The sequence below is a fragment of the Apodemus sylvaticus genome, chromosome 2 (assembly GCF_947179515.1).
Source record: "Apodemus sylvaticus chromosome 2, mApoSyl1.1, whole genome shotgun sequence".
Lineage (NCBI taxonomy): Eukaryota > Metazoa > Chordata > Mammalia > Rodentia > Muridae > Apodemus > Apodemus sylvaticus.
The window spans coordinates 131,774,683-131,802,371 of record NC_067473.1 but is presented as its reverse complement, the minus strand read 5'-3'; the positions used below and the strand labels follow the sequence as shown (position 1 = coordinate 131,802,371).

General features: G+C 43.3%; 1 protein-coding gene across 2 annotated transcripts in view; it reads left to right on the top strand.

Moving 5' to 3' along the window:
- The window catches only part of Shq1 (SHQ1, H/ACA ribonucleoprotein assembly factor), a 99,403-nt gene that overhangs the window by 47,483 nt on the left and 24,231 nt on the right, over positions 1–27,689 (top strand). For both annotated transcript variants that reach the window (XM_052174436.1, XM_052174437.1), the window contains one exon: positions 11,303–11,418. In XM_052174436.1, the coding sequence (XP_052030396.1) occupies positions 11,303–11,418 (116 nt within the window). The remainder of the gene's footprint in view (positions 1–11,302; positions 11,419–27,689) is intronic.

The following is a 27,689-nucleotide window of genomic DNA, read 5'->3' as shown; positions in this document are numbered from 1 at the left end:
CCAGTTCTATACAATTCACTTAAGCCCTAATTAAAATCTTACAGGAGCAAACTTTGGAGCAGGAGTCAACTCTCAAATTGTGGTACCAAGCCAAAACTGTTGGAAAGTGTAGGGAGGGTAAGTGAGCATAGACTTGAACTCTGATCTGTTCCTTAGAGAGCCAGTATATGTTCCTATCTCTTCCTCTGGTGGTTCTGTCCTTCCATTCTGAGGTTAGTTAACCTCAGAGCATTTGTAGATTCTTACCTGTGCCCATCTAGAAGGTTGTTGATGTACAAATGAGGGTAAGAAAACCACCTACTAATTTCACAGAATCTCAGCTTCTCTAATAACTCCTGGTACTCACTAAGCATTGTTAGCTGTTAAAAATGTATAGATTGTTCTCATGGTAATTTGTTAAGCTATAATTATAAGAAAAGCTTTTTGTTCACTTAAAATACAGTATAGGGGGCAGCATTTCCCACATGGTTTACATGTTACAAATTGCCTGTTAGTTATGGTGAATAATTAATAGCTTAAGGTTATCCTGGTACCAACAAATCACTTAAAATGTTTTTTTAATGTTCTGTTCCTTGAGTTATATAGTAGTGCTTACTGGTCGTGATGGTTCAAATCAACTTATCATTTAAATACTTTCAGAGCATTCACTATGTTATATTTCTTGCACTATTTGGTTTTGCTAATTTCTTCAGTTTCTTAGCTGAGTAGTATAAAAAACAGAAATTAGTTATATTTTTGAATGTGTGAGTTTTAAAAACATCATAATCAATTCTCTTTAAATATCTAACATCAGTTTTAAGCCTTTTTGAAAATGGGAGTAACTTTCATTCTGTGTTCTGTAAGAAGATAAAGGCAGAAAACTATTTATTTAAAATGAAGTTAGGGTAGGGAGAGAAGAAAGCTTTTATTTAACTTAAGGTTCTATATTGCATGTTAATATTGGAACTTAGATGAAATGAATTGAGTCATTTTATGTGTCCCTCCCAAGAACATGCAAGAATTCTATTTATGTGACTATTTCTTTAAATAAGAAGCTGATCTCTAAATACCAGCAAGTGACATGCATGCATGTGTTGAGTAGACATGAATCAACTCTGTTTTGTGTGCAGGGCATTAAAACAGAATCAATGAAGAATATAAGATTCTATACAGCTTGAGCTTAGCCTATGAAGTGTTTATTGTGTGACAGGAATGAAGGAATAAAAGATAAGACCTGAAATGTATGCATTTGTAAGATAATGAGACCTGGTGATAGATGATAAATGACTCCATTGGTCAAAGTGCTTGCCCTACAAGTTTAAAGACCCAAGTTTGAGTCTCTAGTATCCACATAGATGCCAGGTGTACATGACGGCCTACTTTTAATCCCAGCTTTTGAGAGTGGAGAGAGGATTCCCAGAGCAAGCTAGCTGGCCTAGCTGAATGGAGCGCTCTGGGCTCAGGAACAAGACCTTCCTCAGTGTGTGAGGGGAGAGAGCAGGCAAGGAAGAGAACTCTGTCCTCTGTGTGTACATATATGTGTTCCCATACATGCTTGTATACACATATACAGTGACAGTGTGTATTTATAAGACAAAAAGTATGTGTAAGATAAGAAGGTTTCTTAAGAAAATACCTTAGCTATACCTGACAAACTGAATCTATACTGTTTGGTCCTTGAGTTAAGTAAAAAATGTTTTTATATTTTAATTTAAAAATTTGGTTTTACTTCATTTACTTATATGAAGGAGGGCTATTAAGATAGAATCTCAGATAATCCAGGCTGACCTTAAACTCTTTATGAGGATGAAACTGCTTTTAGCTTCCTTCCTGCCAGTGCCTGGAGTTTAGGCAGGTGCCATTATGCTGGCTCTTTTTTACATTTTTAAGTGATTAAAAATATCTTAAGAAAAGTAATACTTTGGGTCAGGCATGGTGGCACATACCCACTCTTGGCACCTAGGAGAACATTCAGGCAGACTGCGTTCCCAAAGAAAGACAAAAATATGTTCTGTGACATGAAAATTACATTCACTTCATGGTTTAGTGCCCATAAATAAAGTCTTATCAGAACACAGACATGCCCAGTCACTTATATATTTTCTATGGCTGCTTTTATAATTCAGTGGCATGGACAAGCAGTTGTAGCAGAAATACAGCCTATAAAGCTAAAATATCAAGTTTCTAGCTCTTCACAGAATAGATTTACTACCCTTGCCTCAAGTTTATCTTGAAGGATGGGAGGCAGCCCTCTCCTGTGAGCGGAGGCCATGGGCTGCCTCCCATCCCTAACATCAATGTGCTAATATAGATCTCTTTCCTTGCTGTCCCTCCCTGAAGGACAAGATGGAACTGTTCTGTTTGGTTCACAGCAGCATTAGAATCCCCACACTAGGGAAAGCAAACTGAGATGCAGTTGAGCAAGTGGTAAACAAATAAGTCAGGGTGTGTGAAAACAACAGTGAGGCCGGGGTGAGCTGGGCAGATCCATGGCCCATCTGTCACTGCTGTCGCTGGGTTCTGTGTAGTCTTGCCCCTCTGCAGGACTTTATAGGAAGTAGAAAGTAATAACACCAGCTGTTGACATTTAAGAAAAAAAATCACCTCTCACACAACGTCCGAAGATGCAGATGTGACGGGCTGAGTGGGTTTTCTTTTAGGAGGTGCCACTTGAAGGAGCTAACTCCTCCTGTGCACTAGTATTTCTTTTCTCTGCCTTCATACAGTTGCTTCCCCAATTTAAAGCTGAAACAATTCCTAAAAATGTTTCAGTCTCAAAAAACAAAACAAAACAAAAAAAAAGTGTCAGAACTTTGTTCTTAAGTAGTTTCTGATGGAAAGTGAAGACTAATACTCTCAATCCAGACAACCAAGTTTTAGCTGAACTTGAACAGAAATACATGGCATAGTCTTAGGATGAAATTGTTGAATCAAAATTATGCTAAAATATTTTTGAAGTCTTTAGTATATTGTTTTAAATATGGGTTTAGATGGCAGCTGTTTCAAGACCTGTGTACCCTCAGCTTCTTGTCCATTTTTTTTTTTACTCACTTCCAATGTAAATTGGAATTTTTAAAAAAGAGTTCTACCTGGAATTTGAGTGTCTTGTTCTTACCTGTCTAAATGAGTGAGACTCAGATAGCAGCCATCAAGCAATTCCAATGACAGCCAGCTGTGTGCTTAGAGACAGAAACACCCGACGTTTCCACAGACCCTGATTAAGGGCTCTAAGAACTGAAGAGGCTGAAGCAGCCTCGGTTTTGTACTGGTGCAGAGAGGAAATAGTGCCACTGAGTTCCAGGGAATAGATGTAATAAGAGAAGAAGTTTGAAACAAGTTGTATGTTGTTGGTTGACCTTCCCCAGGAAGACAACAAACCAAACAAATGGTTCTACCCAAGTCTAGTGTGCCAGTGAGCTTATTGGAATTAATTAGCGGGTCACTAGGGAGGGACTTGTTACATGAGCATGGATGAGTAAGACAGTGAATAAAGTCCCCAGAGACCCAGCCAGCGTGAGGAGCGGGCGGTCTTGGACTCTGCATAGCTGTCGGGCAGCTTCCCGGTCCGAGAGCCACTTCTCTTCCTCAGTTATGCTGCTCTACAGCCTTAGGAGAGGTCTAGTGGGCCTCGCCATCCTTCCAAGATGAATGACCTATACATGGTCCACTCTTTCCTTCAGTTTTTACTTTTTTTTCCCTGCCTGTTCTTCAGTGTTCCCCAAAGGAGGTGACATAGATGGTCTGCTTATTTTCTTTCTTTTATACTGAGTACTGGACCACTAATGACTGGTACAGTCACTTATTCTTGGGAAGTTCACCAGTTATAAAGCTTTACAGACTACCACCCACTGCAAAAGGGAAGTTCCCCTTTATGCTTGAGCCTGCACTAGCGGTTTATGGGTGTGAACACGGATGTTTTAGATTGCTTCTCCACTGGAGTCTAGCCATAGGTCTTTGCTTTGATTTACTATGCCAAGCATGACTTTCCTCCTATGAAGAGGGCCTTAACTTCAGTCAGCAGGCCGTCCGTGGCACCTGTAACAGGCGCACCACTATTGTTTCAGTCGGTAGTACACTAAGCAGTGTCCTTAACCAACAGGACTGCTGGTGACAGCTCTGCCCCTGCAGCCTGCATAGCATACTGTAGCATTGTGAAAGCTAGCAAGCAAGGAGAGAGCTTCCAGCTCATTCCTAGCCTGACTTCTACACATCCTGCTGCCAAAGTAGATGGTTTCCCTTAGCAGTAGGGACTTACCATAACCTTGGCATGCAACCAGCAGTAATAGCAATAGCCTTTATGGTTTGTGGGGCTGCAGAAAGCTCCTTGGCTGACTAATAGAGTAGTAACTATCCCTAACACTGCGATTGTCACCCACTGTGATGGCTCCTAGGAGTGCCCTTTTCGACCCCTGTGCTGTGCCTTTGTTTAAACTCTTTAACTCATTTTTATTGTTATTCCAGATGCTGTTCACATCTGTAAGGCACACAAGGGATAGCATAGCAATATATAATGCTTTTTTTTTTTTAAGGGAGATAGTCAAACCTTTAAACAGAGGATGGTAAGGATCTTTGAAGGCCTAACCTGTCCCCTCCAAACAAATGCCAGTTTGTCTTGGAGGGTAGTAAAAGAAATCTTGGTAAGGTCTAGTATAGTAAAAATGACCTCACCATTCACATCAATTGCTTCATCAAAGAACCATGCTGAAGGCTCAGGCAGTTAAGTGCTTGCCATGCTGCCCTGAGTTCAGATCCCTTGCATACTGAAAAATCTGGACGTGGCAGCTCACATTGTAGATCCTTTGCTGGGGAGATGGAACCAGGATTCCTGGAACATGCCGGCTAGTAAATCTCTCTGATGAGTGAACTCTGGTTTCTATAGGTTGAAAAGTGATTGAGGATGATATCCAACATTGACCTCTGACCTCCGTGCACTCACAAATGTATGTGTTCTAGCAGGTCTCTTGTATGCGTACACACAGGATGAGTGTTGAGGGCGTGGCCTGTGGAGAGGACTACCCCATCTAGTCTTCCCTAGTCGGTTGTTGTTCTTTGTGAGATATCTGGGTTATCTGATTGTCTTAGTCAGGGTTTCTATTCTTGCACAAACATCATGACCAAGAAGCAAGTTGGGGAGGAAAGGGTTTATTGAGCTTACACTTCCATGATGCAGTTCATCAGTAAAGGAAATCAGGACTGGAACTCAAGCAGGTCAGGATGCAGGAGCTGATGCAGAGGCCATGGAGGGATGTTTCTTACTGGCTTGCTTCCCCTGGCTTGCTCAGCCTGCTCTTTTATAGAACCCAAGAGCACCAGCCCAAAGGTGGAACCACCCACAAGGGGCCCTCACCACTTGATCACTAATTGAGAAAATGCCCCACAGCTGGATCTCATGGAGGCACTTCCCCAACTGAAGCTCCTTTCTCTGTGATAACTCCTGCCTGTGTCAAGTTGACACACAAAACTAGCCAGTACACTGATCTTGGGGTACTGCTGCCGACTGCTGCCGTGGCTGTGAGTCTGTCCACCCCAGTGCTCTCTGTGGAGCCAGCTTGTACTGCTCAGCCTAGCTCAAGGCCAGGAAGGACCAGAGCTTTGCTGCAGCCTGTGGTGGGCGCTAGAGTCAGAGTCTGACAGGCTCTGGCTGCCGCTGTGGCACTTTCCTGTTCATCAGTCTCACCGAGCACATTGCATGTCCTGGATGTGCACTGCCCACCCCCGGATAAGCTTCATTTTCCCATCCGTGCTACTTTAGGCTCCAGAAGTTCGCTGGCACAACCTTTGAAGTTCCGATCCTTCTCCTTAGGAACTGACAAACCTTGCCGTGTGTGTGCATGCGTGCGTGCCTGCCTGCCTGCCTGCGTGCGTGCATCATCTGGCAACCTGTGCAGACACCACTGTCTGCTTTGACTTCTCCCTTCTGATTGCCTTTGCGCTTTACATCCCGGCTTACATGCCAGTCTGAGTCCAGGTCTGCCAGAGCTTCTCCTGTGTCATAAGTGGGATTGTGTCCCACCTTGGGGCTCAGCACCACCACTGGCACGAAGTCCTTCTGAGTCACTCCCCCTTTCCCTCTTCTCTCCCTCACTTCACTTTTCTCTTTTGATATATTTTTAATATGTATCTGTGTATAGATATATACATATGAGTACAGGTGCTCATATAGGCCAGAGGCTTTGGATCCCCCTGACAGGAGTTAAAGGTGACTATGAGTCCCTAGTGTGGGTACTGGACCCTAACTAGGATCTTCTGAAGAACAGTAAGTGCTCTTAACCACTGAGCCTTGTCTCCAGTCTTTCAGCTCTCTTAACTCTGCTGTGAACAGTCCTGCTGGGTGTCCTGTCATCAAGTACTGCTCCTCTTACCCAGAACTTTGTCTTACTGCAATCATGGAGACCTCAGCTAGTGATAACCAAGGCTTTGTGAGGGTGCCCATGCCAGTCCATGGTCTGCTATTGCTTGCATTACCTCTGTCTCAGGGAGAGATGAGTAGTTATATTCCTTAGTGTCTTGGCTTTTTTCTATTGCTATGATACAACACCATGACCAAGGCAACTTATACAAAACTTCTCATTTTGGGGCTCACAGTTCCAGTCTGTTACCATTATGCTGGGAAATATGTCAAGCAGGCATGGAACTGGAGCAATAGGAAGCTTACAACCTGATCCAACTGGAAGCAGAGTGCTACCTGGGTGGGTATGAGGTTGAAGCCTCCACCCCTCCACCCTCCCATCGACACAGCTCCTCCCACAGGCCATACCTCCTAATTCTTCCTGAATAGTTCTATCAACTGGGAACCAAGTATTCAAATACATGAGCCTTTGGGGGTCATTCTCAATCAAACCAGTGCACTCAGTTTCTCTGCCTCTATGGCTCCCTGGCAGGAAATAAACAGCCATTTCTCCTGTACTCATCTTCTCAAACAGTTCTGTTGGTCCTGTTTGGGTGTCAGTTGCATTGTATGATTCTTCCTGGGGAGACATGAACAACTTCTATTCACCCTAGATAGGGCACTGACAGACCAAAGGAACTGCTCCTCCATGTCTCACTTAGTAAACCAGTGAGTTTATTGCAGTTATTTAATAGATGAAGGTTTATTCACAGGAATATGGTGACTCAAATAGCAGCGCCACCTCCAAGAAGACCACTTTGGCTTAAGTGATGACTCACAAAGCTGCACTCTCTGTAGGTCCTCAGACAACATGCAGGCAGCTTGACTGGTCCCCGCGTCCTCTCTCCCTCTCAACCTTAGTGGTTTTGTGGCTGTTGTAACTAAGGAGGTTTCTGAGGCCTGTAGGCTTTCTTTCCTTCCGGAAGGGGTGGTCCATGACTAGGTGGTTTTGTTGTTGTTTAATTATTTGTTTGTTTTTGTTGTCTTGAGACAAGGTTTCTCTCTGTATCCAGAGTAATCCTCCTATACCAGAATTACTGGTGTGAGGCCCATATGTATATAGAGTAATACAGTAAGCTTGAAGTAAGGCCACTTGTACATGTTAACCAAGCAGTCTATGCAAGGATGTAATGTTAGCTTCTGTCTACTCCAGAGCACAGCCTTTATTGACTGGGAACATAGAGTTTTCTGGACATTGTTCTAACCCAGAGAATGAAAGATGAAAACTCACTATTTCCTGCCTTGGAGTTCACCATGTGGTGACAAATGCAGACTCTGTGTTTATGGTACAGAGTGGCTGAGTCAGATGTACAAATTTTCAAATCCTAGCCAAATCATTCAGTTCTTGTGAAACAAACAAGGAAGCCCTAACTTGTAGGGTTAGTGATGTGATGTTGGTGTTGGCTCTAATTGATGTAATTCTAAGGGCACCTGAAATGGAGCTGAAGGAGAGCTAGGACTCTGTTCCCAGAGAAAGGAATGTCTGAACTGATACTTGGATGATAAATTAGACACTTGATTGAGCCCCATGTGTTTGACAGTAACTAAGTGTGCTCTTGCTCCCTGCTAATTCTGTTTGTGAATGTATGGACACAATGTGTCACTGTACTGGCAAAGGATAGGTCTTTAACTGGCCTTACTCTGCCTAACAGTAATTCATTGTTTTAAGTATGTGCTGCTGCTTATAATGCAGAAGCAAAGACCTTAAGTGGAATTTGAGGATATATAAGATTTACCTAGGGTGAGAAGCATTTTGTTGGTAGGGACTTGACTTTATTCTTCATCTTAACGGCTTGATAGTGAAGCAAATTAACACATTTTGGTTCTCTTCATTTTGATTGATTTGACATAGTATTTTTACTCTCTTTTTAGGCTCAAATGAACATATGAAAATATTAAAATAGTTGCTAAGATATCTCTTTTGATAATATTGTCTTATCAGACACTTAAGAAATATACCTAGGTGTCTGCTAAATTATGTTGAAGATGATAATTACTGTTGGCTTTTGTTCTGATGTATTTTATAAATGAGGCAGCCTTTCCGTCAGGACTTTAAAGTCTTCCTTTTCCTTTTCCTTTTTTTTTTTTTTTTTTTTTTTGGCTTCTTATCTTGTGTAGCTTAAAACATTAAAAGGAGGTATAGTCAGCAAGGGCCTGTGTTTAAATGCCCAGCACACACATACAACACTGGGGTTTAGCTGTCAGGTTCAGTGAGAGCCTGTCTCAAGAGAATAAAACAGAGTGTCAGAGCAGTCTATGTAATGTTCTCCCCTGGCCCTCTACTCACTGAGCTCCAATCTAAAGATGAATGCTGTGTCAAAGACCAAGAACCATGGCTCCCTCAGACCAACTGAGCTTGACCTCTGAGAAGAACGAGGTGCCCAGAGAGTGCTGGGGCCCACTGAAAAGAAATGGAGATTTTCTTGGGTGTAGGGAGCAGCTTACATTATTTTTCCTTTTTGGGCATTTAGCCAGCAAAAACATCTCCTACTCCGATCCTTCTGTGGATGGGAGCAATGTCTTAAGTACCTCAGTTATAACTGGCCTGCCTGTCAGTGAGGGGTTATTGCCCGCCTGGCTGCTAATAGGAGGAGAGCCAGAGGACATGTTACATCCTGTGTACTGGCCACCTACTCATTGTTGTCTTGCATATTTTCTCTATGTCGTTAGTGTGTTTCAGTGTGCCATCATTAGACAGTCATTCCTGAAGCAAAACGCTCATGGCTCTTGTCATTTACAGTCCTGCGACACTAGTTTGCAGTGCCTTCACGGGTGAGTAGGAGACCCCGGATTCAGACTCTTATGAATAGGGCTAGCGTATCCAGCCAGTCAGCTTTAGGGGATCTCTGAAACTGGACCATTTGACGTCCTGGGGACAGATGCTAGCTCCTCCCTGCAGTGAAAATAGTTACCGTGGTTACTGTGCAGAGTACCTTTGTTTTTTTATACTCTGGAACAGGCAGTGAACTGCTTGAAAAATGGTCACTTTCCTACAGTGCCTTTGAGCCAAATAATTGTCTTAGCTTTAGGCCTGAGCAGCGTTTTTCTGCTCATAGGATGACAAGACCACAACTGGGAAAAGCCCCACAGGAGGCAGGGACTGTGAGTCCCTGGAAGCTTCTGGTCAGTGGCCATGTGACAGCTAGAAGAGAGCTAGTCTTTTCCTTTGTGGATAGCTCCTGAATAAGTAGCTGGGTACAGGACAGAGAGAACAGTTGGCACAAAAGAGATGTTAAGCACCCGGCTGATGCCGTGCTCACCACGGAAAATGGCTGTTTGCTTGAGAGACAATAGAGGAGTGAAGGAGGGATGACTTTAATATTCTTCTTTTAGATTATCTAGGTATCTTTTACCATGCTATGACATAAAATTCCATGAAAATAGTTTTGGTAAGGCTTGTGGAAGCATAGCTTTTAAAGAGAGCTTATAAATCCCTGTTTCCCAAGCTGTCTTGCATGTGAAAGGCATGCTTGTTGAAAACCTCATCTGAATATTGTTTCTCAGTTGCTTAAATGCACATGAATCAAATTTTTGAACATTCATCTGTCAGTATTTAGGGGCTGTATAGTAGATTGTGTCCAGGTTTTATTGGACATATAACATGGTTCTGGTGGACATTTGGAAAAAAGAGGTAGTGTGAAGAATGAGTAACTGCTCCTCTGCATAGACTGGTACTGGGCACACAGTGGGCTCACCCTGTTGAGTTAGTGAGTGGGCTAGTACTCTCCCTGCCACCCTAAATCCTGCATTTTCTGCTCATCTGGATATATTAAGAAGGTGTGAGACCTTGGAAGGAAGTCTTTGGGGGTATCACACTGTAGAGAAGTAAAGTCAAGTTACAAGTGAAAAGTTTTTTTCTGATTAAGTCCTGTGATGGCTACTTGAAACTCCTATAGTCAGCCAGCCAGTTACCTAGGGTGCTGGTCAGTTTTTTGTCAATTTGATACATGCTGGAATCATCTAGAAAGATGGAAGGGCAATTCAGAAATTGCCTCTATCAGATTGGCCTATAGGTAAGTCTGTGGGTGCATTTTTCTTGATTAGTGATAGATGGAGGAAGTCCCAGGCCTCGGTGGGTGGTATTACTTCTGGATAGGTGGTCCTGGGCTATATAAGAAAGCGAACTGAGCAAGTCAGCAGAGTTGCTTTATGGTTCTATGTGCAAGCTGAGAACTTCAAGATGGCAAGTTTACCTGGTTAAGTCAAGGACAGGCCTCCAAGTATATGCAAGTGGCCGGGGAACTGTGTCAAGTGATTGGGGTGGACACCTCCACTACCACTTATTACAAATATAAAGTAGGTAATGGGAAGGCAGAGGTTCAAGAAAAGAGGAAACATAAATAGAACACATACCTATGGTGAAAACAAAGCACCATCCCCCAAAAACCAAAGGTGAACGGAACCTGGAAGAATTGTTAAAACAGTTCCAACTACTAAAGGAACAGAGCATGACACCAGATAAAACTGATTCCCACTTGATTTCTGTATTTTGGTGAATATTTGGGACTCTGTCAGCTACAGAGAGGGGGCAGGAATAAAAGACATTTCCAAGGAGAAAGAATAGAGTTTTGGGGTTGAGGGCTGAAGGGAGTCACATGGAAAGAAGCTGGTGAGCCCACTAGTGTGTGTGTGTGTGTGTGTGTCTGGTGGGATTGGGGACCACGTCTGAAACAGCATAAGTTTTCTCTTTCAAAACATGCTTTCTAGCCAGGTGACAGTGTAGGCCTGTAATCCCAGCCACTCCTGGGTAACTTAGGACTGTTCAAAAATAAAGAGTAAGGGGCTAGATCATTAGTTTTAAATGTTCTTAAGAAACTATTAGAACTCTGAACTGTTTTAAATGTATTACCTCCAGATCTTAATTTCTTAACTAAGAAATCGAATATTTTTCTTCTTAAGATTGACTAAATGTTTTCATATTTTCCTTCAGGTAAGAGTGCAGTTTTAAAGTGTCTCCTGGATGTTCACAAAATCTTTCAGGAAAATGACCCAGCATATATTTTGAATGATCTCTACATCTCAGACTACTGTGTATGGATTCAGAAGGCCAAGTAAGTTATGTGTCCCTGGGTAATTTCTACATGCTTGCAACAGTGAAACGCCACTTACCTGGGAGGAAGTCTTAGTGTGAGAGAAACCCAAAACTGCTGAACACTTTAGAAATGGCTGGGTTGTAAGCAGGGACATCAGTATTTGGAACTCACCTGAGCTACATAGAAAGACTCTAAGAAAGGGAAGGAGGGAGGGAGGGAGGGGGAGAACACACACACACACACACACACACGAAAACACACATGGATCCGGGAAAGAGGGAGAAACAGGAGGGCAAGGTTTGCTTGGGGAGATAGATGTAGGTAGATAAAATTTGAATTTTGGTGTGGGTGTTGCTATAGCAGAATATGTGACAGAGACAACTAAAGGGAGGACCATTCTGGTCACAGTTTAGAGCAGTGGTTCTCAACCTGTGGATCACGACCCCTCTGGCCTTTCACAGGGTCTCCTAAGACCATCGGAAAACAGATAATTACATTATAGTTCACAACAGTAGCAAAATTGCCATTATGAAGTAGCAATAAAAATAATTTTACAGTTGGGGGTCACGTGTATTAAAGGTGCACAGCACTAGGAAGGCTGAGAACCCCTGGTTTGGAAGGCACATGGCGGGTAAGGCGTGGCGGCTGGGGTCCATGTGCTGTGATGTGCCGAATGGCTTCTTCGTGTCTTATGAGGTGAGGAGAATGAGGTGAGGTGTATGACTCTGGTGGCCTGTGTCCAAAAGCCCTGCGGCTCCTGGGGGGTTGTTCCCTTACCCGTGACAGATGCTCATAGAAGGGTTGGTGGGCCTTCTGGATCCAAACCCTAATAGTGTGCGCAGAATTGCTAACCTCCAAACTGATAGGAAGTCTCAAGACTGGGTTCCTAGACCTGCACCTATAGCAGGGCTGTGTGTGTGCATGTGTACTGACACATGTATAAAAGTTACAAGATTTAAATCTAAGACAAACAACAGCTGTGCCTTTGTTGACTGACCCCAGACTTACGAGTTCACAGTATAAGAAAATACGGATTTTACAGACTTACAGCTTATTGACATAGGTATTGAAGAGTGTGAACACTCACAAACAGGCTCCAGCACTTGCTGAGGGAAATTTTTCATGATTTGTACAAGTGTTTAGTGTTTCCTCAATCACAGATGCACAGTATGGTTGGCTGTTCGCTTTAAAAGGTGGTGCGTTTGTGTGTCAGGAAAAACTTGAGTAGATCTGCTTCTCATCAGGCACAGATAGAGATCCACTTCGGTAGCAAGGGGCCCTGTGTTGGGACTTCCAGAGCCCTTGATTGGCATGATTCCTCAGTGGTATAGAACACCGTAGCCCAGTATCGTGTCAGTGCTGACCATCGGGGAAAGAAGCACTGGGCTTCTCTTACTGCAGTGATTGCCTTTTAATGCCTCTGTAGTGAACTGTGATCTGGAATTTATTTCTTCTTTCTGTTCACGAGGAAGCAATTACAGTGAGCATAGCGTGAAAGCCTCCCACGGCCTGTTGTCTGGGGGATGCTCTGGTCGCTGCAGACAGCACCTTGCTGCAGCATGCGGAGGCGGGACAATGTCTGTGGTGGGACATTAAATCCTTAACTCCTGAGGTCTTAGTAGCAGACCATCGCTTCATCTGGCCCTCCTGCTGGCTGAGCCTATCAGACATCCTGCTGCCCCTTCGTGGTGTTGCTCTCCTTCTCATAATAAAATTCAGCTGCAGTAGTCTGCATGCAGGTGATTTGTTTCTCGAGAGCAGAGATTTTATAAGCATGTAGCGTGTGTGGAGGTTGGTGCCAGGATCCCATCTTTGTGAGTGCATCTCTCCATATTGTGACATTCCTTATTAAATACAGAGAACCCTACATTGCATTCCACAGACAACTAGCTATAAGTGTACAGGTTGCTGTGGGGGGGGGTCACCAGACATTGCTTTAAGTTTTGTTTTTAACACTTGTTTTAATTCATAGGAAACAGCAGAATTCTTAGGTTCTCAGGAATTAATTGTTCCGGTGGTAATGATTGTTTTTATTTGTGTTTGGTTTTGTTTCTAAAAGGATAATGTAGTCAACAGTAGGAAAGAAGAGAGAGCTAGCAGAGATTCAACTATTCTGTAAACTACTTTGCTTCTTCTACTTCACCAATTGAAGTATACCTTTTCTTTCCTAATAGACTAGGTTGTTTTACTGTGATAAAATTATTGATAGCCCAGCTATTTTTCCTCTTACTTTGAAATAACACTTTTCGTAATGCATCTGATTTTTATTAAATTTTCTAATTTCAGCCTTGGTCTTAGCTTAGATGGCCTTTCCTGTATTTTACCTGTAAGCCTTCTCACTTCTGAACTAACCAAAGGGCAGCCTCGTAACTATTTTTGTCTTCATCTTTTGCTCTCTTATTTTATAGAGTTAAACCACTACATTTTTATGTTATTCAATAGTTTATATTTTCTTTAGTCTATGCTTGATATTTTTTATTGTAATGATAAAAAGCTGTGTAACATTTTCTTGGAAGTACCAGACAAGTATGAAATTCTGACTTGCCCAAAAACAGCATCCCATTTTTCCAGTCAGACATTTACTTTGGCAAAAGTTTATTGAAATGCTGTCATTCTTATATTGACTCAAAAAAGCTATGGCAGCAATGTAAGGTTTGCCTCATGAGGGTGTTTTGCTTTTCTGTGCTATCTGCTTTTTGTGAAGCCTTCTTATTCTTATTATTATTATGAGTTATGAGTTTACAAATTAATTTTTCTGGGGAAAACAAAAACAGCATTCCTGGTTTCCTTCAGTGTACGTGGCACTGGGATTTCCAGTGTGGTGCCTGCTGCAGCATACATTCCCAGAGTGGCAGTTTGAGGATTGTTGAGGTTTTGCTTGCAGTGACAATAACAGACCGGTCCATTGTGGTCCCTTGCCCTGTGGGTTCAGATAGTTTCCTCTATATGCCATGTGTTACAACTAGTTGTCTTCACTCATGCACTGTAGAAGTGAAGTCAAAGAGAAAGTGCTCCCTTTAGGAACTTTTCCAGGAGGAAATGGATTTAATGAACCATTTGTTTTGTTAGTAGACACTCCCTTAGCGCTTGGTTGAGAGGTCACCTCATACATCTTATGCCTTCGCCATAGTGGAATAATCTAATCCCTCATCTCTAAAAACTTCAAGGGCCCTCTGAAAGAACACTAATCTGGGGCTATCACTGTTTCTTGTGTGCACAGCAAATTTTAATTAAATTGAATGGGCCCTGTTAGTTAAAGGAGTTAGTTTAAAGGAGGAAGTTTTCATTGCTAAAGAATGTAGCTCTGGGGCTAGTAAGATGGCTCAGCAGTTAAGAGCATTGGTTGTTCTTTCAGAAGACTGGTATTCAATTCCCAACACCCCCAAGGTGGATCACATCTGTAACTTCCGGTCCAGGGGATCCAGTGCCCTCTTCTGGCCTTCACAGGCATTTTACACATGTAGTACACAGACATAAATTCAGACAAAACACCCATACACATAAACCAAAAAAAATTTTTTTTAATATAGAACTTTTAAAAGCTGTGAAGAAGGGCTCAGGAGATTGCTCAGTAGGGAAAGGTACATGTTGCCACACCCAACAGACAACCTTCAGTTTGGTCACTGGAACCATGGTGGAAGAAAGAACCAACTCCATAAGTTGTCTTCTGACCTCCACACATGCACCATGGCATTTGTGTAAATGCTTGTATACACACACACACATACACATACACACCACACTCACAGTAAATAAAATGTAATTTTTAAAAAGCCGTCCATCAGTTATAGCTTACCTTTGTTGAAATTTTCAGTTGTGTGCAGTGTTGGCTTTCTTCCTGCCTCTGAGTCGTTCATGGTGGCCCACCATTATTAGTTCTTGCAGTTCTGTCCTCTGAGAACTTGGCAGTCGCACCCTTGGTGTAGTGCAGAATGGTAAGAGTGAAGCAGTGTGTCTGGCTCTGTTCTCACTGTCCTGCCTGTGACCCGGGAAAGCTCTCCTTCACTGTCTTTGGTGCAGTTAGTGTTAGTATCCAATACTTCCTCCAGCTGTTTCTGTATGTTTGATTTTTTGTTTGTTTTATTTATTTTTTATTTTTTGAGACAGGGTTTCTCTTGTATAGCCCTGGCTGTCCTGGAACTCACTCTGTAAACCAGGCTGAACTCGAACTCAGAGATCTACCTGCCTCTGCCTTCTGAGGGCTCCCTATTCATTCTTAAACCCATGGAAATACATGGCACACACCCATTTGTAACTTATTAGTATTCAATAAGTCTCTTCCCTTTATAATGTAGTTTCTATTAAGTCTAAAAAAAAAAAAAATAAGAAACTCCTCACTGAAAAAGGAGGCATGCGTGTCCAAGGAAGAGAACTGACAGTAACTGACTGGGTTTGGTTTGGGTTGGGTTTGCTGGTTTGAGACAGGATTCCTTCAGCTTCCCTGCTGCAGGGATTGTAGGCATGTTTCACACGCCTGCCCTAACACTGTGTGGCTGTCATTCACAGTACGTTGTGAAATGGCTAGAGGACAAATAAGGTGTGATTTTTGTTCTTCTGCATATAAAATTTTTAGTATGTTTAAATCTAAATAAAATCCATACTGTCCTCAGTATAAATATATGAATATGTAACTAATTGAATAGTGTTCTCTCTCTTTTTCTTTTTTGTGGTACTGGGGAATCATATCTTTGTCCCTGCATGTGTAAAGCAAACCCTCTGCCTTTCAGCTAACTCTCTAACTCAACTAGTATAGCATTCTGTTCTCAAGGTAGTGTAGAAAAGAATTTTAAAATGTGTCCTGGAAATGCTGGACTTACATTGAGCTGATAGTTAACTAATACTATTGGTATATTTAAATCCCCACTCCATTTTAGCATACTTTCTCCTCAGAAGCAGTCTTATGATCCCAGAGATACTGAAGCCAGAGTCTGTGAAGGAAACAGTTTTTCCTAAACACTTATCTTGAAGGCGAGAAGCCCTTGACCTCAGCGATTATCAGTAAACCTAAATCATTTCTGTGTTATCTCACAATAGTGGGACACCTAAGACCTCGCTGATGTTGATGTGCCCTGCTCTGCTGCTTCCAGGCCTGTGTGTAGCAGGGTGAGGTGTATCCTAGTTGCTGTGGAGGAAGAGGCTTCCTTTTTCCGGGCATATCTGCAGCAGGAGGGTGAGGGGTTGGCTCATCTGGAGGTACAGCATTCGTACTAAATATCTTATTGTAGGCTTCAACCTTGTTGAACCCTGAGGTAGGATAGATGCCAAGAGAGCTGTTGGGAACGCACTGGTGAACAAATAAGATATGTTGTCTAGTGGTATTGAGAAGTTACAGGGCCTTCAAAACTGCTTAGCTATAGCATGATGAACCCTTTCTCTGAGGCAGTATTAATTCCCACAGTAATAGATTGGCTCTATATAATGCAGGTTCTTATAAATTGGGTCGGCTCCTTCATCTCTTCCCTCTCCTCTGCCCAGGCCCAATTTGTTCTGATATTCCATCATTCACAGGCCAGTGCATGGTTCTCACTAAAAGATAAGAAGCTGTAGTGCTGTGCTTTTAGACTTGTTGAACTGGGAACCAAAATAAACCTCAAATTACTCAGTCTGAGGTATGCTGTAAATGGGTTAAGCCACAAAAGACATTGAGTTAAGATTTTAAGAATTGATGACAATCAGAGGGCTAGAAATGTAATGCAGTGGGAGAGCTTCTGACTCCTGTGTCTTCAATTCTTAACATCGGAGCGGAGGAGTTAAAATGAGTGGCATGGGCATAGGATGCTTAACACTTGGGGAACTGAGGCAGAGGGTGGAGAGCTTGAGGCCAGCCTGGGCTATGTGGTGAGACCCTGTGTCAGAGAACCAGACAGGGTGAGGAAGAAAGCAAAGTGTCAGACATAGGAAAAAGTACATGGTCTACCTAAGATCTCACAAACTCGATAGAACACAGGATGGGCATAGGAAGGAGCGAGATGAGGCTGGAGGCCCTGGAGCTGTGACCACTTCATCCTGGAAGTGTGGAGCAGCAAAGAGCCTGAAGCTAAGTGGTACCTGTATGAGTGACACCTTCCCATCTCATTGTAGAAACTTAGGGGTGGGGGTGGGGCACTCGCAGCTGAAAGACTTGCCTGGGGTGTCATGATCCAGGCTGATTAATGGCGATGGGGCTGGGGTCATGGCAGTGAGAGGGAGGCAGGCAGGCTCAGAGAGAAGGGGAGAACGGAGGCAAGAGAGAGCCAGGTGCTGACCACTGAAGGTGCCTTTGACAAGATTTAATAATACTGGAGAGGTTAGGTTGGGAGAGACGGAGAGAGCAGTCTTGAAAATGCTGCCTCAGCCGTTAAGGAACACGCAGAAAGACATGCCAAGAACATTTGGATCACAGCTGGGCAAGATGTCTCGAGAGGAACTTGGACAGCGAAGGGGTATGAATTAAACAGCAATGTGAAAATGCTGTCTGGTTGCCTGGGACTGTGGGACTCATGTGACTATAATAATAATCATTCCTGGCTGAGGAGATAACCATGCAGGGAGACAAGGAAAGCACGGGAGCAACATGCCACACACATCACTTGTAGCGGTGGTTAGTGGGAAGCAACAATGGACCGAAGCTGCTTAGAGCTGGGTGAGTGTATCCTTGTAGTATTCCTTACTGCTGACTGAGCCACCATCCTCCGCCTTAGTTATGGGGTCATATGGGAAACTCCCTCTGCTCTAGTGGATCCTGAAGTTGCTAGTTTTCTTGGTTTTAGTCACATTATGGAGGAGAAACTCACTTGGGCTTTGGCAGTGGAAACCAGTTTCTTACTAGAAGACAGACTGTCCTCTGGAGCCCAGATGCTAGAACATGGCTGGGCCTAGGGGACTCTAGTCTCTCAGAGTGAGACAGTGGCTGCTGTCTGTGCGTCTTGAGGCTACTGCTTTACAGAAGCTCTCAGAGGAGCCAGGTAGCCATCCACAGCCCAAGTTTTCATGCCCTTCCCTTCAGTGGAGATGGTGTAGATCCATTGGTTTGTCATTCTAGGAGATGAAGAAGGGGTTGGTCCCAGTGGTCAGTCTCTGTTTTGTCCAGTAACTTTGGTCATGGCAGTTTGAAGAGGCACTCATGGGGTGATTTATACTACCCAGGGCCCAGAGTGTACCAAAAACATGCACCACCTCATGTGGACAGAGCTGAAGCTAGAGAGAGAACCGGTCTTCCTGTCACTGATGTTTATAGTGAGCCTACAGGCTAAATTAAGGCCTATACTTTGGAGACAGAGGCAGGTAGGCTTCTGTGAGTTAGAGGCTAGCTTAGTCCACATAGCAAGCTCCAGACAGCTAGGTTACACAGGGAGACCTCAGGTCAGAAAACTAAAAAGGAAAATGAAATAAGGGGGAAGGTAAGATTGAGGAAGACACAGACCCTCACCTCAGCCCTTCATAAGCATATACATCCACATACGAAAGCCCTGCAGGTGTACGTACACACACACACACACACACGATTATTTGAACAACAGAAGCCCTCTCCTAGATGGCCTGATCTTTTCTGAAGGGATATTAAGAAGGAATGGATCTGGGGGAGAGGGTTGGCAGTGGGGAGTGGGAAGAGTAGGGGCAGGGGATGTATTCTATAAGAGAACTTAAAAAAACCTTTCTCATGAACCCTTAACATTCTGATATATAATTTTTCCGAATACACAGTCCAGGAGCACTGGTCTCTTTTCAGAGTGTCATGGTCATTCTGGATCACGGGAACATCTGTAATCCTATGATTTATTGGCACTTTGCTTAGAAGGAAGTCTAAGAAGAGCAGCTTTCCCAGAGCTCACTGCTGAACTGCAGTTCATGAACGAAGGCCCTTCTCTGTGACCGCACACTGGAGGGACACAGGGAGTGGATATTGGCACTGTAGTAATCCTTCCTTATGGAGCTAAACCCTACTGCCATCCAGGATGAGTTGGTGGGTTTAATTAAAAATCAACAGTAAAATTAAAGAGCAAACTGACTTGCCCAAATACGCATCTTACCAGGAATGATTTCAATTCAAGGTTTAACATACTTGAATTAATCATAATCGTATTTTGAAATGTCTACACGTTTGTCATTAGAAGACAACGTAACGCTCAACATTTAACCATTTATCAGAGAAGTAGCTTCCCAGACCAAGTAAACCACCCAGAGTGTCTGCCTATCACTTTGCAGGCCTTACTTTAGCCAGAAGTCCCTAGCCCTGTAGGCAAATTGGGGGTGAGGTGAGGGGAGTAGAGACCTTGTCTTAAAAAACAAACCAGGCTGGAGATCCGTCTGACTGTCTCCATACCCTCCATGAGTGGGTCCTCAGGCTGAGGTCGCAGATGCAGCCCTGCTGCGCCTGACCTTTTACACAGGCTTGGCCGTTTAGACACAGGTCCTCACACTTCTTCGCAGGCACTTTTCTACCTGAGTCATCTCCACTCTCAGCCAGTGCTTTATTTTAGTGTAGTTTTAGACTTACAAAAGGCTTGCAAAGGTAGTCCAGAATTCCATATTAAGTGTGTGGTGGTGTCAGTAATGAGTCAGCATTGACACATTCTATTGACTGAAGGTTTGGTGTTTTGTTTTGTTTCAGTTTTAACCTAATGTCTATCATTTATTTTGTTGTTTAGTCTGAAGTAGAGCCCAAGTCAGTTCCTTAGACATTTGATTATCCAGAAGCTTAAATGCCTTTGAAAGGTACTGAAATACTATAGAGATACTACTTGTCTGAGGTCTGAATCATCACAGATCTCAGCCTTGTAGAGGAGTGGTTGAGGATTTTCAGAAACGTCTTAGTATAATTCTCAGGTCATTTGTGTGTACACCTGTGTAGGCATCAGTATACTGATAGAGTAATAAAATAAAACACTATGAAAATAACTTAGGCAAGACTGTGTGCCTTCCTTGTAGGATGGTGGAGATTAGGGGGAAAGTGTTGATAGGAACCTTGTAGAAAGAAAACAGCTTTCGGTGGTGCACGGGCCTGTGGGGGCCTTGCCTGCGTCTGAGGAGTAGCGTGCGTTCGCAGCCCATCCTGTGGCTTTGACTGGGTTCCCTTTGCCCCCGATTCCTATGCTGTTCCTGTGTGGCTCTGGCCTCCTCAGGTCTTGGAGCTGTGGTTACTGGAAGCAAATGTCATTTCCTTTCACCTCCTTGTTCTTTTGCGTTTTTATGTCTCAAAACTCCAGGTTAGGTGAGTGTGGGTGGTGATGGAGCAAGTGAGTTTGTAAACCACATTCTAAACCTCTCGGGAGGGGGGTGGGTTTCCCTGTCCCTGAATGTCATGATATCTTACTCAAGGAGGAGGCTTACATTGATTAATGTGGCATGTGCGTGGTTATCATGTTCAGAGCGCGCTGTTTAAGGAGAGCTTTGTCAAGAGCAGTCACTGAATGGAGTCACAAAAAAAGCTTTTTAAAAAACTGACAACTTCAAGTACAATTTCCTTTTCTTCTGCCTATTATGATTGAAACCCAATCCTTGGTATAACATAATTATCTTAACTGAAGCCAGCGGGGAGCTGCTGCCTATTGTAAGGGGTGTGAAGTCCCCTAAATAAATAGAGATTAATGACATTCACAGCTGTGTTGTGAAGGGGATGAGACTGACTGTGGTCGACTGACTTGTCCCTTTTCCCTGCTCTGACTACGTCTTGAATAAATAGAAGCTGGGAAAATGAGAACAAGAGCTTGCAAGCATGTCGCTGGCCGCCGGGTATTGGCAAAGGGCCTTTCAGACCAACTTCCAGATTTTAAGTTCTTTATTTGATGCTTATTTGATGCCTGTTTTATATAATTCTATCATTCATTGTTCTTTTACTGTTTCCAATTTAGAAATTTATTTCCAGAGATAATTTTTATTTCAAAGATATAGATAATAGCAGACCATTTAAGGAATTTGGCCGTTTTATGTTTTAAGACTGGGTCTCACTATGTAGCCTAGGCTAGTCTTCAATTCATGCTTGTTTTAGACTCTCAGAGCTGAGATTACAGGTGTGCACTGGCATACCCTGTCAACAAACTGTATTTTAATGTATTGAGCTCTCTCCTCCTTCTGCTTCTCTCTCCCTTTCTCCCTCTCCTTTCTTCTCCTTACAGTTCTGGGGATCAAGCCAGGGTCTTACACATGCTATCAAATACTCTACCCCTGGATGGCATCTCCAGCCCCAAATCAACACATTTTTGGTCCATGTTTAGATATTTTCAATTAGTTGGCCTATTAGAAAGCTTAAAGAAAATATGTTGGGTTTTGTCCATTTTGCAAAGAACTTATGCAAAATACTTAATAATATAAATTTAAACTTAATAAATTTGTATCTTTATGAAATTGATCATATTCTGTTTTATGTTTGTTTTACCTCTGTTCCTAGAAATTTTTAAGTGTCCTAAATTGATTCATGTATTTATTTATTCTCTTTGTTTTCTACTATTATGACTTCCTTGATGAGGTGTGCTTAACACCGTGGGCTCATAAGCACAGCTGTGTGGGATAAATGAAACTTGTACTAGACCTTCTCCCTCCCACCTGAGCATATTAGGAATGATTAGGCTTGGCTGCCATTTTGTATGTGGCAGAACGTCTGAGCAGTAGGTGGTACACCATTCGGTTTTGGGTCTAGTAGCCTTTATCAAAAAAAAAAGCCACTGCTCCCTGGAACAGTTCTCCGTATTTCTGTGGAGAAGCCTAGCCATTATTCCATTTTTCTGAGAGCCTGAAATATGACTAGGGTTGCCTTTCCTAGAAAATTAAGAGTTGGGGTTAGGGAGTTCCTGGCACTTCGTTTCAATTAAGTCACAGGCATGGAAGCTGAGATGCTCCAGGCAGACCCTTTACAGCAGATGTGCAGGGGCTCCTCGCTGTTACTCACTTGTGGGCAGGATGGATTTCTAGGTATCTTAGTGAGGGTTTTACTGCTGTGAGCAGACACCATGACCAAGGCAGCTCTTCTAAGGACAGCATTTAATTGGAGCTGGCTTATAGGTTCAGATGTTCAGTCCATTATCATCAAGACAGGAACATGGCGGCATCCAGGCAGGCATGGTGCAGGAGGAACTGAGAGCTCTCCATCTTCATCTGAAGGCTACTAGCAGGATACTGACTTCAAGAAAGCTAGGACGAGGGTCTTAAAACCTCACCCACAGTGACACACCCACTCCAACAAGGCCACACTTCCCAACAGTGCCACTTCCTGGGCCAAGCATATACAAGCCATCTCACTGGGGTACCACAGCATGGTTTTACTTGACTTTGCTTTGGGGATTCTTTTTTGTTTTTTATTTATTCTTATAAGGAGGGGAAGGTACCGGGAGGTGAGAGGACAGCTAGTGGAGTTAAGTTCTGTCTGGGATCAAACTTGGGTTGTCACACCTGGGCTTGCTGCCCTGCTTTGGAGATTCTTATGAGTTTATTCAGGAAGTAAAGAGTAAGAACCAAGTGGCATTTTGAGAAAAACAGAATAGAATTTTAAATAGATGATCCTATCATATTCCAATATGTTAATTTAAAACATTAAAGAGCAGAAGTGAGACTAGCGAGAAAGCTCAGTGAGTAGAAGACCTGCTGTGCCAGCACCAGGACCTGAGTTTGACCCCAGAACTCATGTAAAAAAGCCATGCATGGTGGTGGCTGTCTAACCCTGAGGCTGCCTGCTCAGCCAGTCTTCCCAATTGGCAATGGTATTTGAATACTTGGTCCCCAGTTGGAAGTTATTTGGGAAGGATTAGGAAGTGTGACCTTTGGCGGGGGTGGGGGGTGGGGGGGGTGGGGGGGCATCTAGGGCTTATGGCTTCAAAGGGTTCCCACCTCCCCAGTGTGCTCCTTCGTTCCTATCTGTGAGTTGGGGATATGAACTCTAAGTGGCTGCTCCAGCTCCGGGCCTGCATAGCTGACACCATGCCCCTGGTCATGATGGTAAGGGGCTTCTGCCTCTCTGGAACTGTAAGCCCTCCCAAACCCTTCTTTCTGTAAGTTGCCTTGGCCATGGTATTTTATCACAGCAATAGAAAAGTAACTAAGGTCAGGCAGTGGTGGCGCACGCCTTTAATCCTAACACTTGGGAGGCTGAGGCAGGCGGATTTCTCAGTTTGAGGCTAGCCTGGTCTATAGAGTGAGTTCTAGGACCCAGGGCTATACGGAGAAACCCTGTCTGGAAAATAAACAGAGAGAGAGAGACAGAGACAGAGAGAGAGAGAGAGAGAGAGAGAGAGAGAGAGAGAGAGAAGTAACTAAGACAGGCAAGCTCCAGGATAAGTGAGAGATGCTGTCTCAAAAAACTCATAAAAACAAACAGGTAGAAAGCTTATCTAGGAAGACACCTGGCATGGACTTCAGGCCCTCTAATGGGTGTACACACGTATTTACACACAAAAAATAAAGAAATTGTTAAATGAGCAATAGATAGATAGCATTCTAAGGGAAAAGGGGAATGTAATTTGAAATGGACAGTCTTATGATAGGTGAGACATGGCGTTAACCTCAGTGTATGATCCCATAAAGTTTGATTTTATGGTTTCATTGTTCATGGGTCTAGTGAACTATGAGAGAGTTTCCTAGGGGATGAAAGTTTTACTCATCTTGGTACTCCAACATAAAGCAAAGTTCCTGACTCTTGTTAATAATGCTCAGTAAATGCTCAGTGTATTGAAAGTTCTAAATCAGTGAAATCTATTAGGTATATGTACACACACACACACACACACCCGCCTCCAGAAAAGAGTAACACTGTAGCGGGTGCCTGGGTGTGGGGAGTGAGAATGGGATGTGTAGGTCTTTCCAGCAGTATCAGTTCTGAGTGTGGTGCTGAGGCTGGCCAAGCTTCTTCCCAGAGGAGTCATACTCAATAATTAACCACCTCTGGTCCTACAGCCATGTGCTATTACCTTGTACAGAGACAGAAGTCATCTGCAGAGGAAAAGGGTCTCCCCACTTCAAGTCCAGAATTTCTCTACATCTTTATCCTCTCCAGATTATGTGCCTCAAGAGAAGCACATAATCTGTAATCTTGTAATGTCTGTAGTGTTGCAACCCTGAGTCCTGTACTGGATGAGGTATCTCTGTTAGAGTCACACGCGCACACGCACACATACTATACTATACTATACTATACGAAATATGATTATGTAGTATACTTTACCTGACACAGAGACATAGGGAATGTGATGCCTCTTCTTGTCTTGATCCTTCTAACTCCATTGTGCTCTGTAGGTCTGGGGTAGATACCATTTTTTTCTCTTTCTTTCCAGAGCCCAAAGACATATTTTCTGAGGGAGGAGTGTAGCAACTTCTCACATGTAGTTAGTTTATGTACCCATGCGCCACACCAAGGAAACATGCCCACCAATTTAGATTTTGTTTTTGTCCATGGTATACCCTAATGCTTCAAGAAAATGGCATTTAGTTCTTACTGGAAGGAATCAATTTCCCTTTCAACATGATGTGTAAAATTCCAGTTGTCAGCAAATGTCCTGCTACTTGTCTGGACAGCTGTGGCAGTTAGAAAGGACTTCAGTTATGCCATGGAAGCTAAAGTGAGGTGAGTGCTGACGGAGGCTCTCCACTGCACCCCCAGAACCCAGGATCCCAGAGCACAGGTTTCCAGGCAGCCTTCTGAACGCATGACCTGGCCTCCTCATGGGGGAGGTGCTTCGCTGCAGTCATGTTCCCACGGAGCTTCTGTCAGCCCTGCTTGCGAGACCTAGACCCTTCTTAGCCTTTTGTTGGAAAGGCCAGCCTTGCTTCAGGTAATTCAAAAAGTGTCCTTTAAAGGCCACCCAGAGCATCCCTGTTGTGTGTACATGTCAGTGTGACATGTCTCCATAGGTTTCCTGCCAGTGCTCTTGTGCAGGGCTCAGAAGTTCTACCAACCAGGCATAGCTTCACGTCCTTTAGAGTCTTGTTATGTTAAGTAGTGATAGTGGTGCTTCTGAAGTTGCTGTTGTATTTGGTGTGAGCATTTATTAAACAAAGAGCTAAGAGTTGCTACGGTGGGCAAGGTTCTCGGTTGAGGACCTGAGCCTGTAGTAGAAAACAAATATAGCATGGCCGCTCTGCTCCTGGGGCTTAGAGCGTCATCCGGAGAGAAGTATTCGTCAGAGTCACAGGCACAGAACGAGAAACCAGGGAAAGTGCTGAAAACATTATGTAGAAAGATAGATATATAGTAGATAGATAATAGATAGATAGATAGATAGATAGATAGATAGATAGATAGATGCATGCATACATACATACATACATACATACATACATAGAAACTTAGTCTGTTGAAGGGCATAAGAGGAAAAGGAAATGTCTTAGGAAAGCACTCCTTAGAGGAAATGTGTGATTCAAATACTCATGAGACAGGGGTAGTGGACTTCTGAAGACTACAGTGTGCAAAGATCCTGTGACAGAAGAGATTTCTATAGGTGTTTAAAAAGTTGAAAGATGTTCATGATGGCAAAAACAAAAGAACCAGGAGGAAAAGAGCATGTGAGGAGAGGGTCAAGATGGAGCTATAGGCGAGCCGAGCTAACTGTGCAGCACCTTCTGGTATAAAGGAGCATATGGAGAGTAGAGGGCTTCGCAGTGGGAAGTGCTTTTTAAGCAGGTGCGGGAGGGGGCGCTACTGAGACATCCTCAGGGATGAGCACAGCCTCTGAGGGAAGGAAGACCGAGGAACTAAAATGCATCCTGGGCAGAGCAGAAGACGGTGCCTGGGTTGTGGCTTGTACAGCTAGCCAGGGATGGCATTTCTCTCATCTCGGGCTACGGCTTGGGATGTTGGCTTTATTAGAGAAATTCTGCTGACTCTGGGACTTAGCTTCTTTTAGAATTCATAATCCTAGGAAGCTGCTCCTTTTCTCTTTCGTCTCTGGTATTGCTTCCTTCTTTATTTAAAATAACTATTAAGGCTAACATAGTGGCTCAGCGGGTAAAGGTGCTTGCCGCCAAACCCGAGGATTTGAGTTCAATTCCTGGGACCTGCATGGCCCAGAAGAGAGAGCTGACTCTCAAAAGTTGACCTCTGACCTCATGCACAGTGGGGACTGAAGCAAATAAATAAATATAATTAAAAAGTAAATAAAATAGCATTAAACAGAACCATTTCTTTAGAGTTTGGTTTTTATGTCCTTTTGTGTGTGTATTTGTATAGTTGCTTTCTTAAAATGCAGTAATGCAGTGTATACATGCAGTTAAAGAACAATTTCAAACTCAGCATGGGTGTCTGTCACCAGTCCTGAGAGACAGAACATTGCCAGTTTCTCAGGCTATGAGGCCAGCCCCTCATCTACTTACGGGGTCCCCACCCTCATGTTCACCATTCTTTTTCTTTTCTTTGTGGCTTTACCATTTTTGTTTTATCCCAAATTTGCTGTGTAGTTGTGCTTATTTTAAGTCTTGCATGCTTGGAGTCATTTTGCATGCACCCTTCTGTTAGCTCGCTCCTCCCTTAGTATTGATGTTAGATGATGCCCACAGAGCTGTGCGCCCTCCTTTTTTTCCTTCCTGCATTCTGCTGTTGTCTGAGTGCTGAAAGTTCTCTCTGTTTCTGGGGCTGTTAGGGCTGTTGGAAAAGCTGCCCTGATTATCACCGCATGCTTCTGGTGAACCATGCATTGCTTAGTGATGCGGGTACTGGGTCGAGAACCGAGGGCCTTATGCAAGCACTCCACTCCTGCTCTACATCCCCAGCTAGCATCTGGGAAGCCTTCTCTTTAGTAATGGAATTGCTTGAGTCTTTTGAGTAATTGTTGGGTAGAATTCCCTGGGTAAATCAAATTGTTATGCAAACTGGTTGTGGCATCTTAGACCTTATTCTAACAGGGTAGAATTCCCCTGGTTCCAATTTCATGCTAATACTTACATTAAACTTAAAGTCTTATAGTCTGACAAATGAGATCAGGCACTTTCGAGATTGTCTGGCTATAGATAAGATTTGACGGTCTGAAGGCGTGTGACACTATTTCTTAGGTATTTTTTGGTATTCTTGGTTATTGATAAAGAGAAGCACCTTTATGTGTATTTTTTAGTGTTGCTTGTCCTGTGAAATACTCATGTCTCATAATCCCCAATTTCCCCAAGAAAGTTCTTTCAGTTTTGACTTACAGGATCCCTCTGGCCTGCTGGTTGCTAGCCCTTTATTAAATATGCTGTGTGTTCTCCCAGTCTGTAGTGCCTTTCAGTCTTGTTGAGTCTTTATAAACAGAAGATTTTTATTTCAGTGTAGACTTTGTGTGTATGCTCCTTTTGGCTGTGCTTTTTGTTTCTTGTTGTAGAAGTTCTTTATGTCGAATGAATGTCATAAAGACACT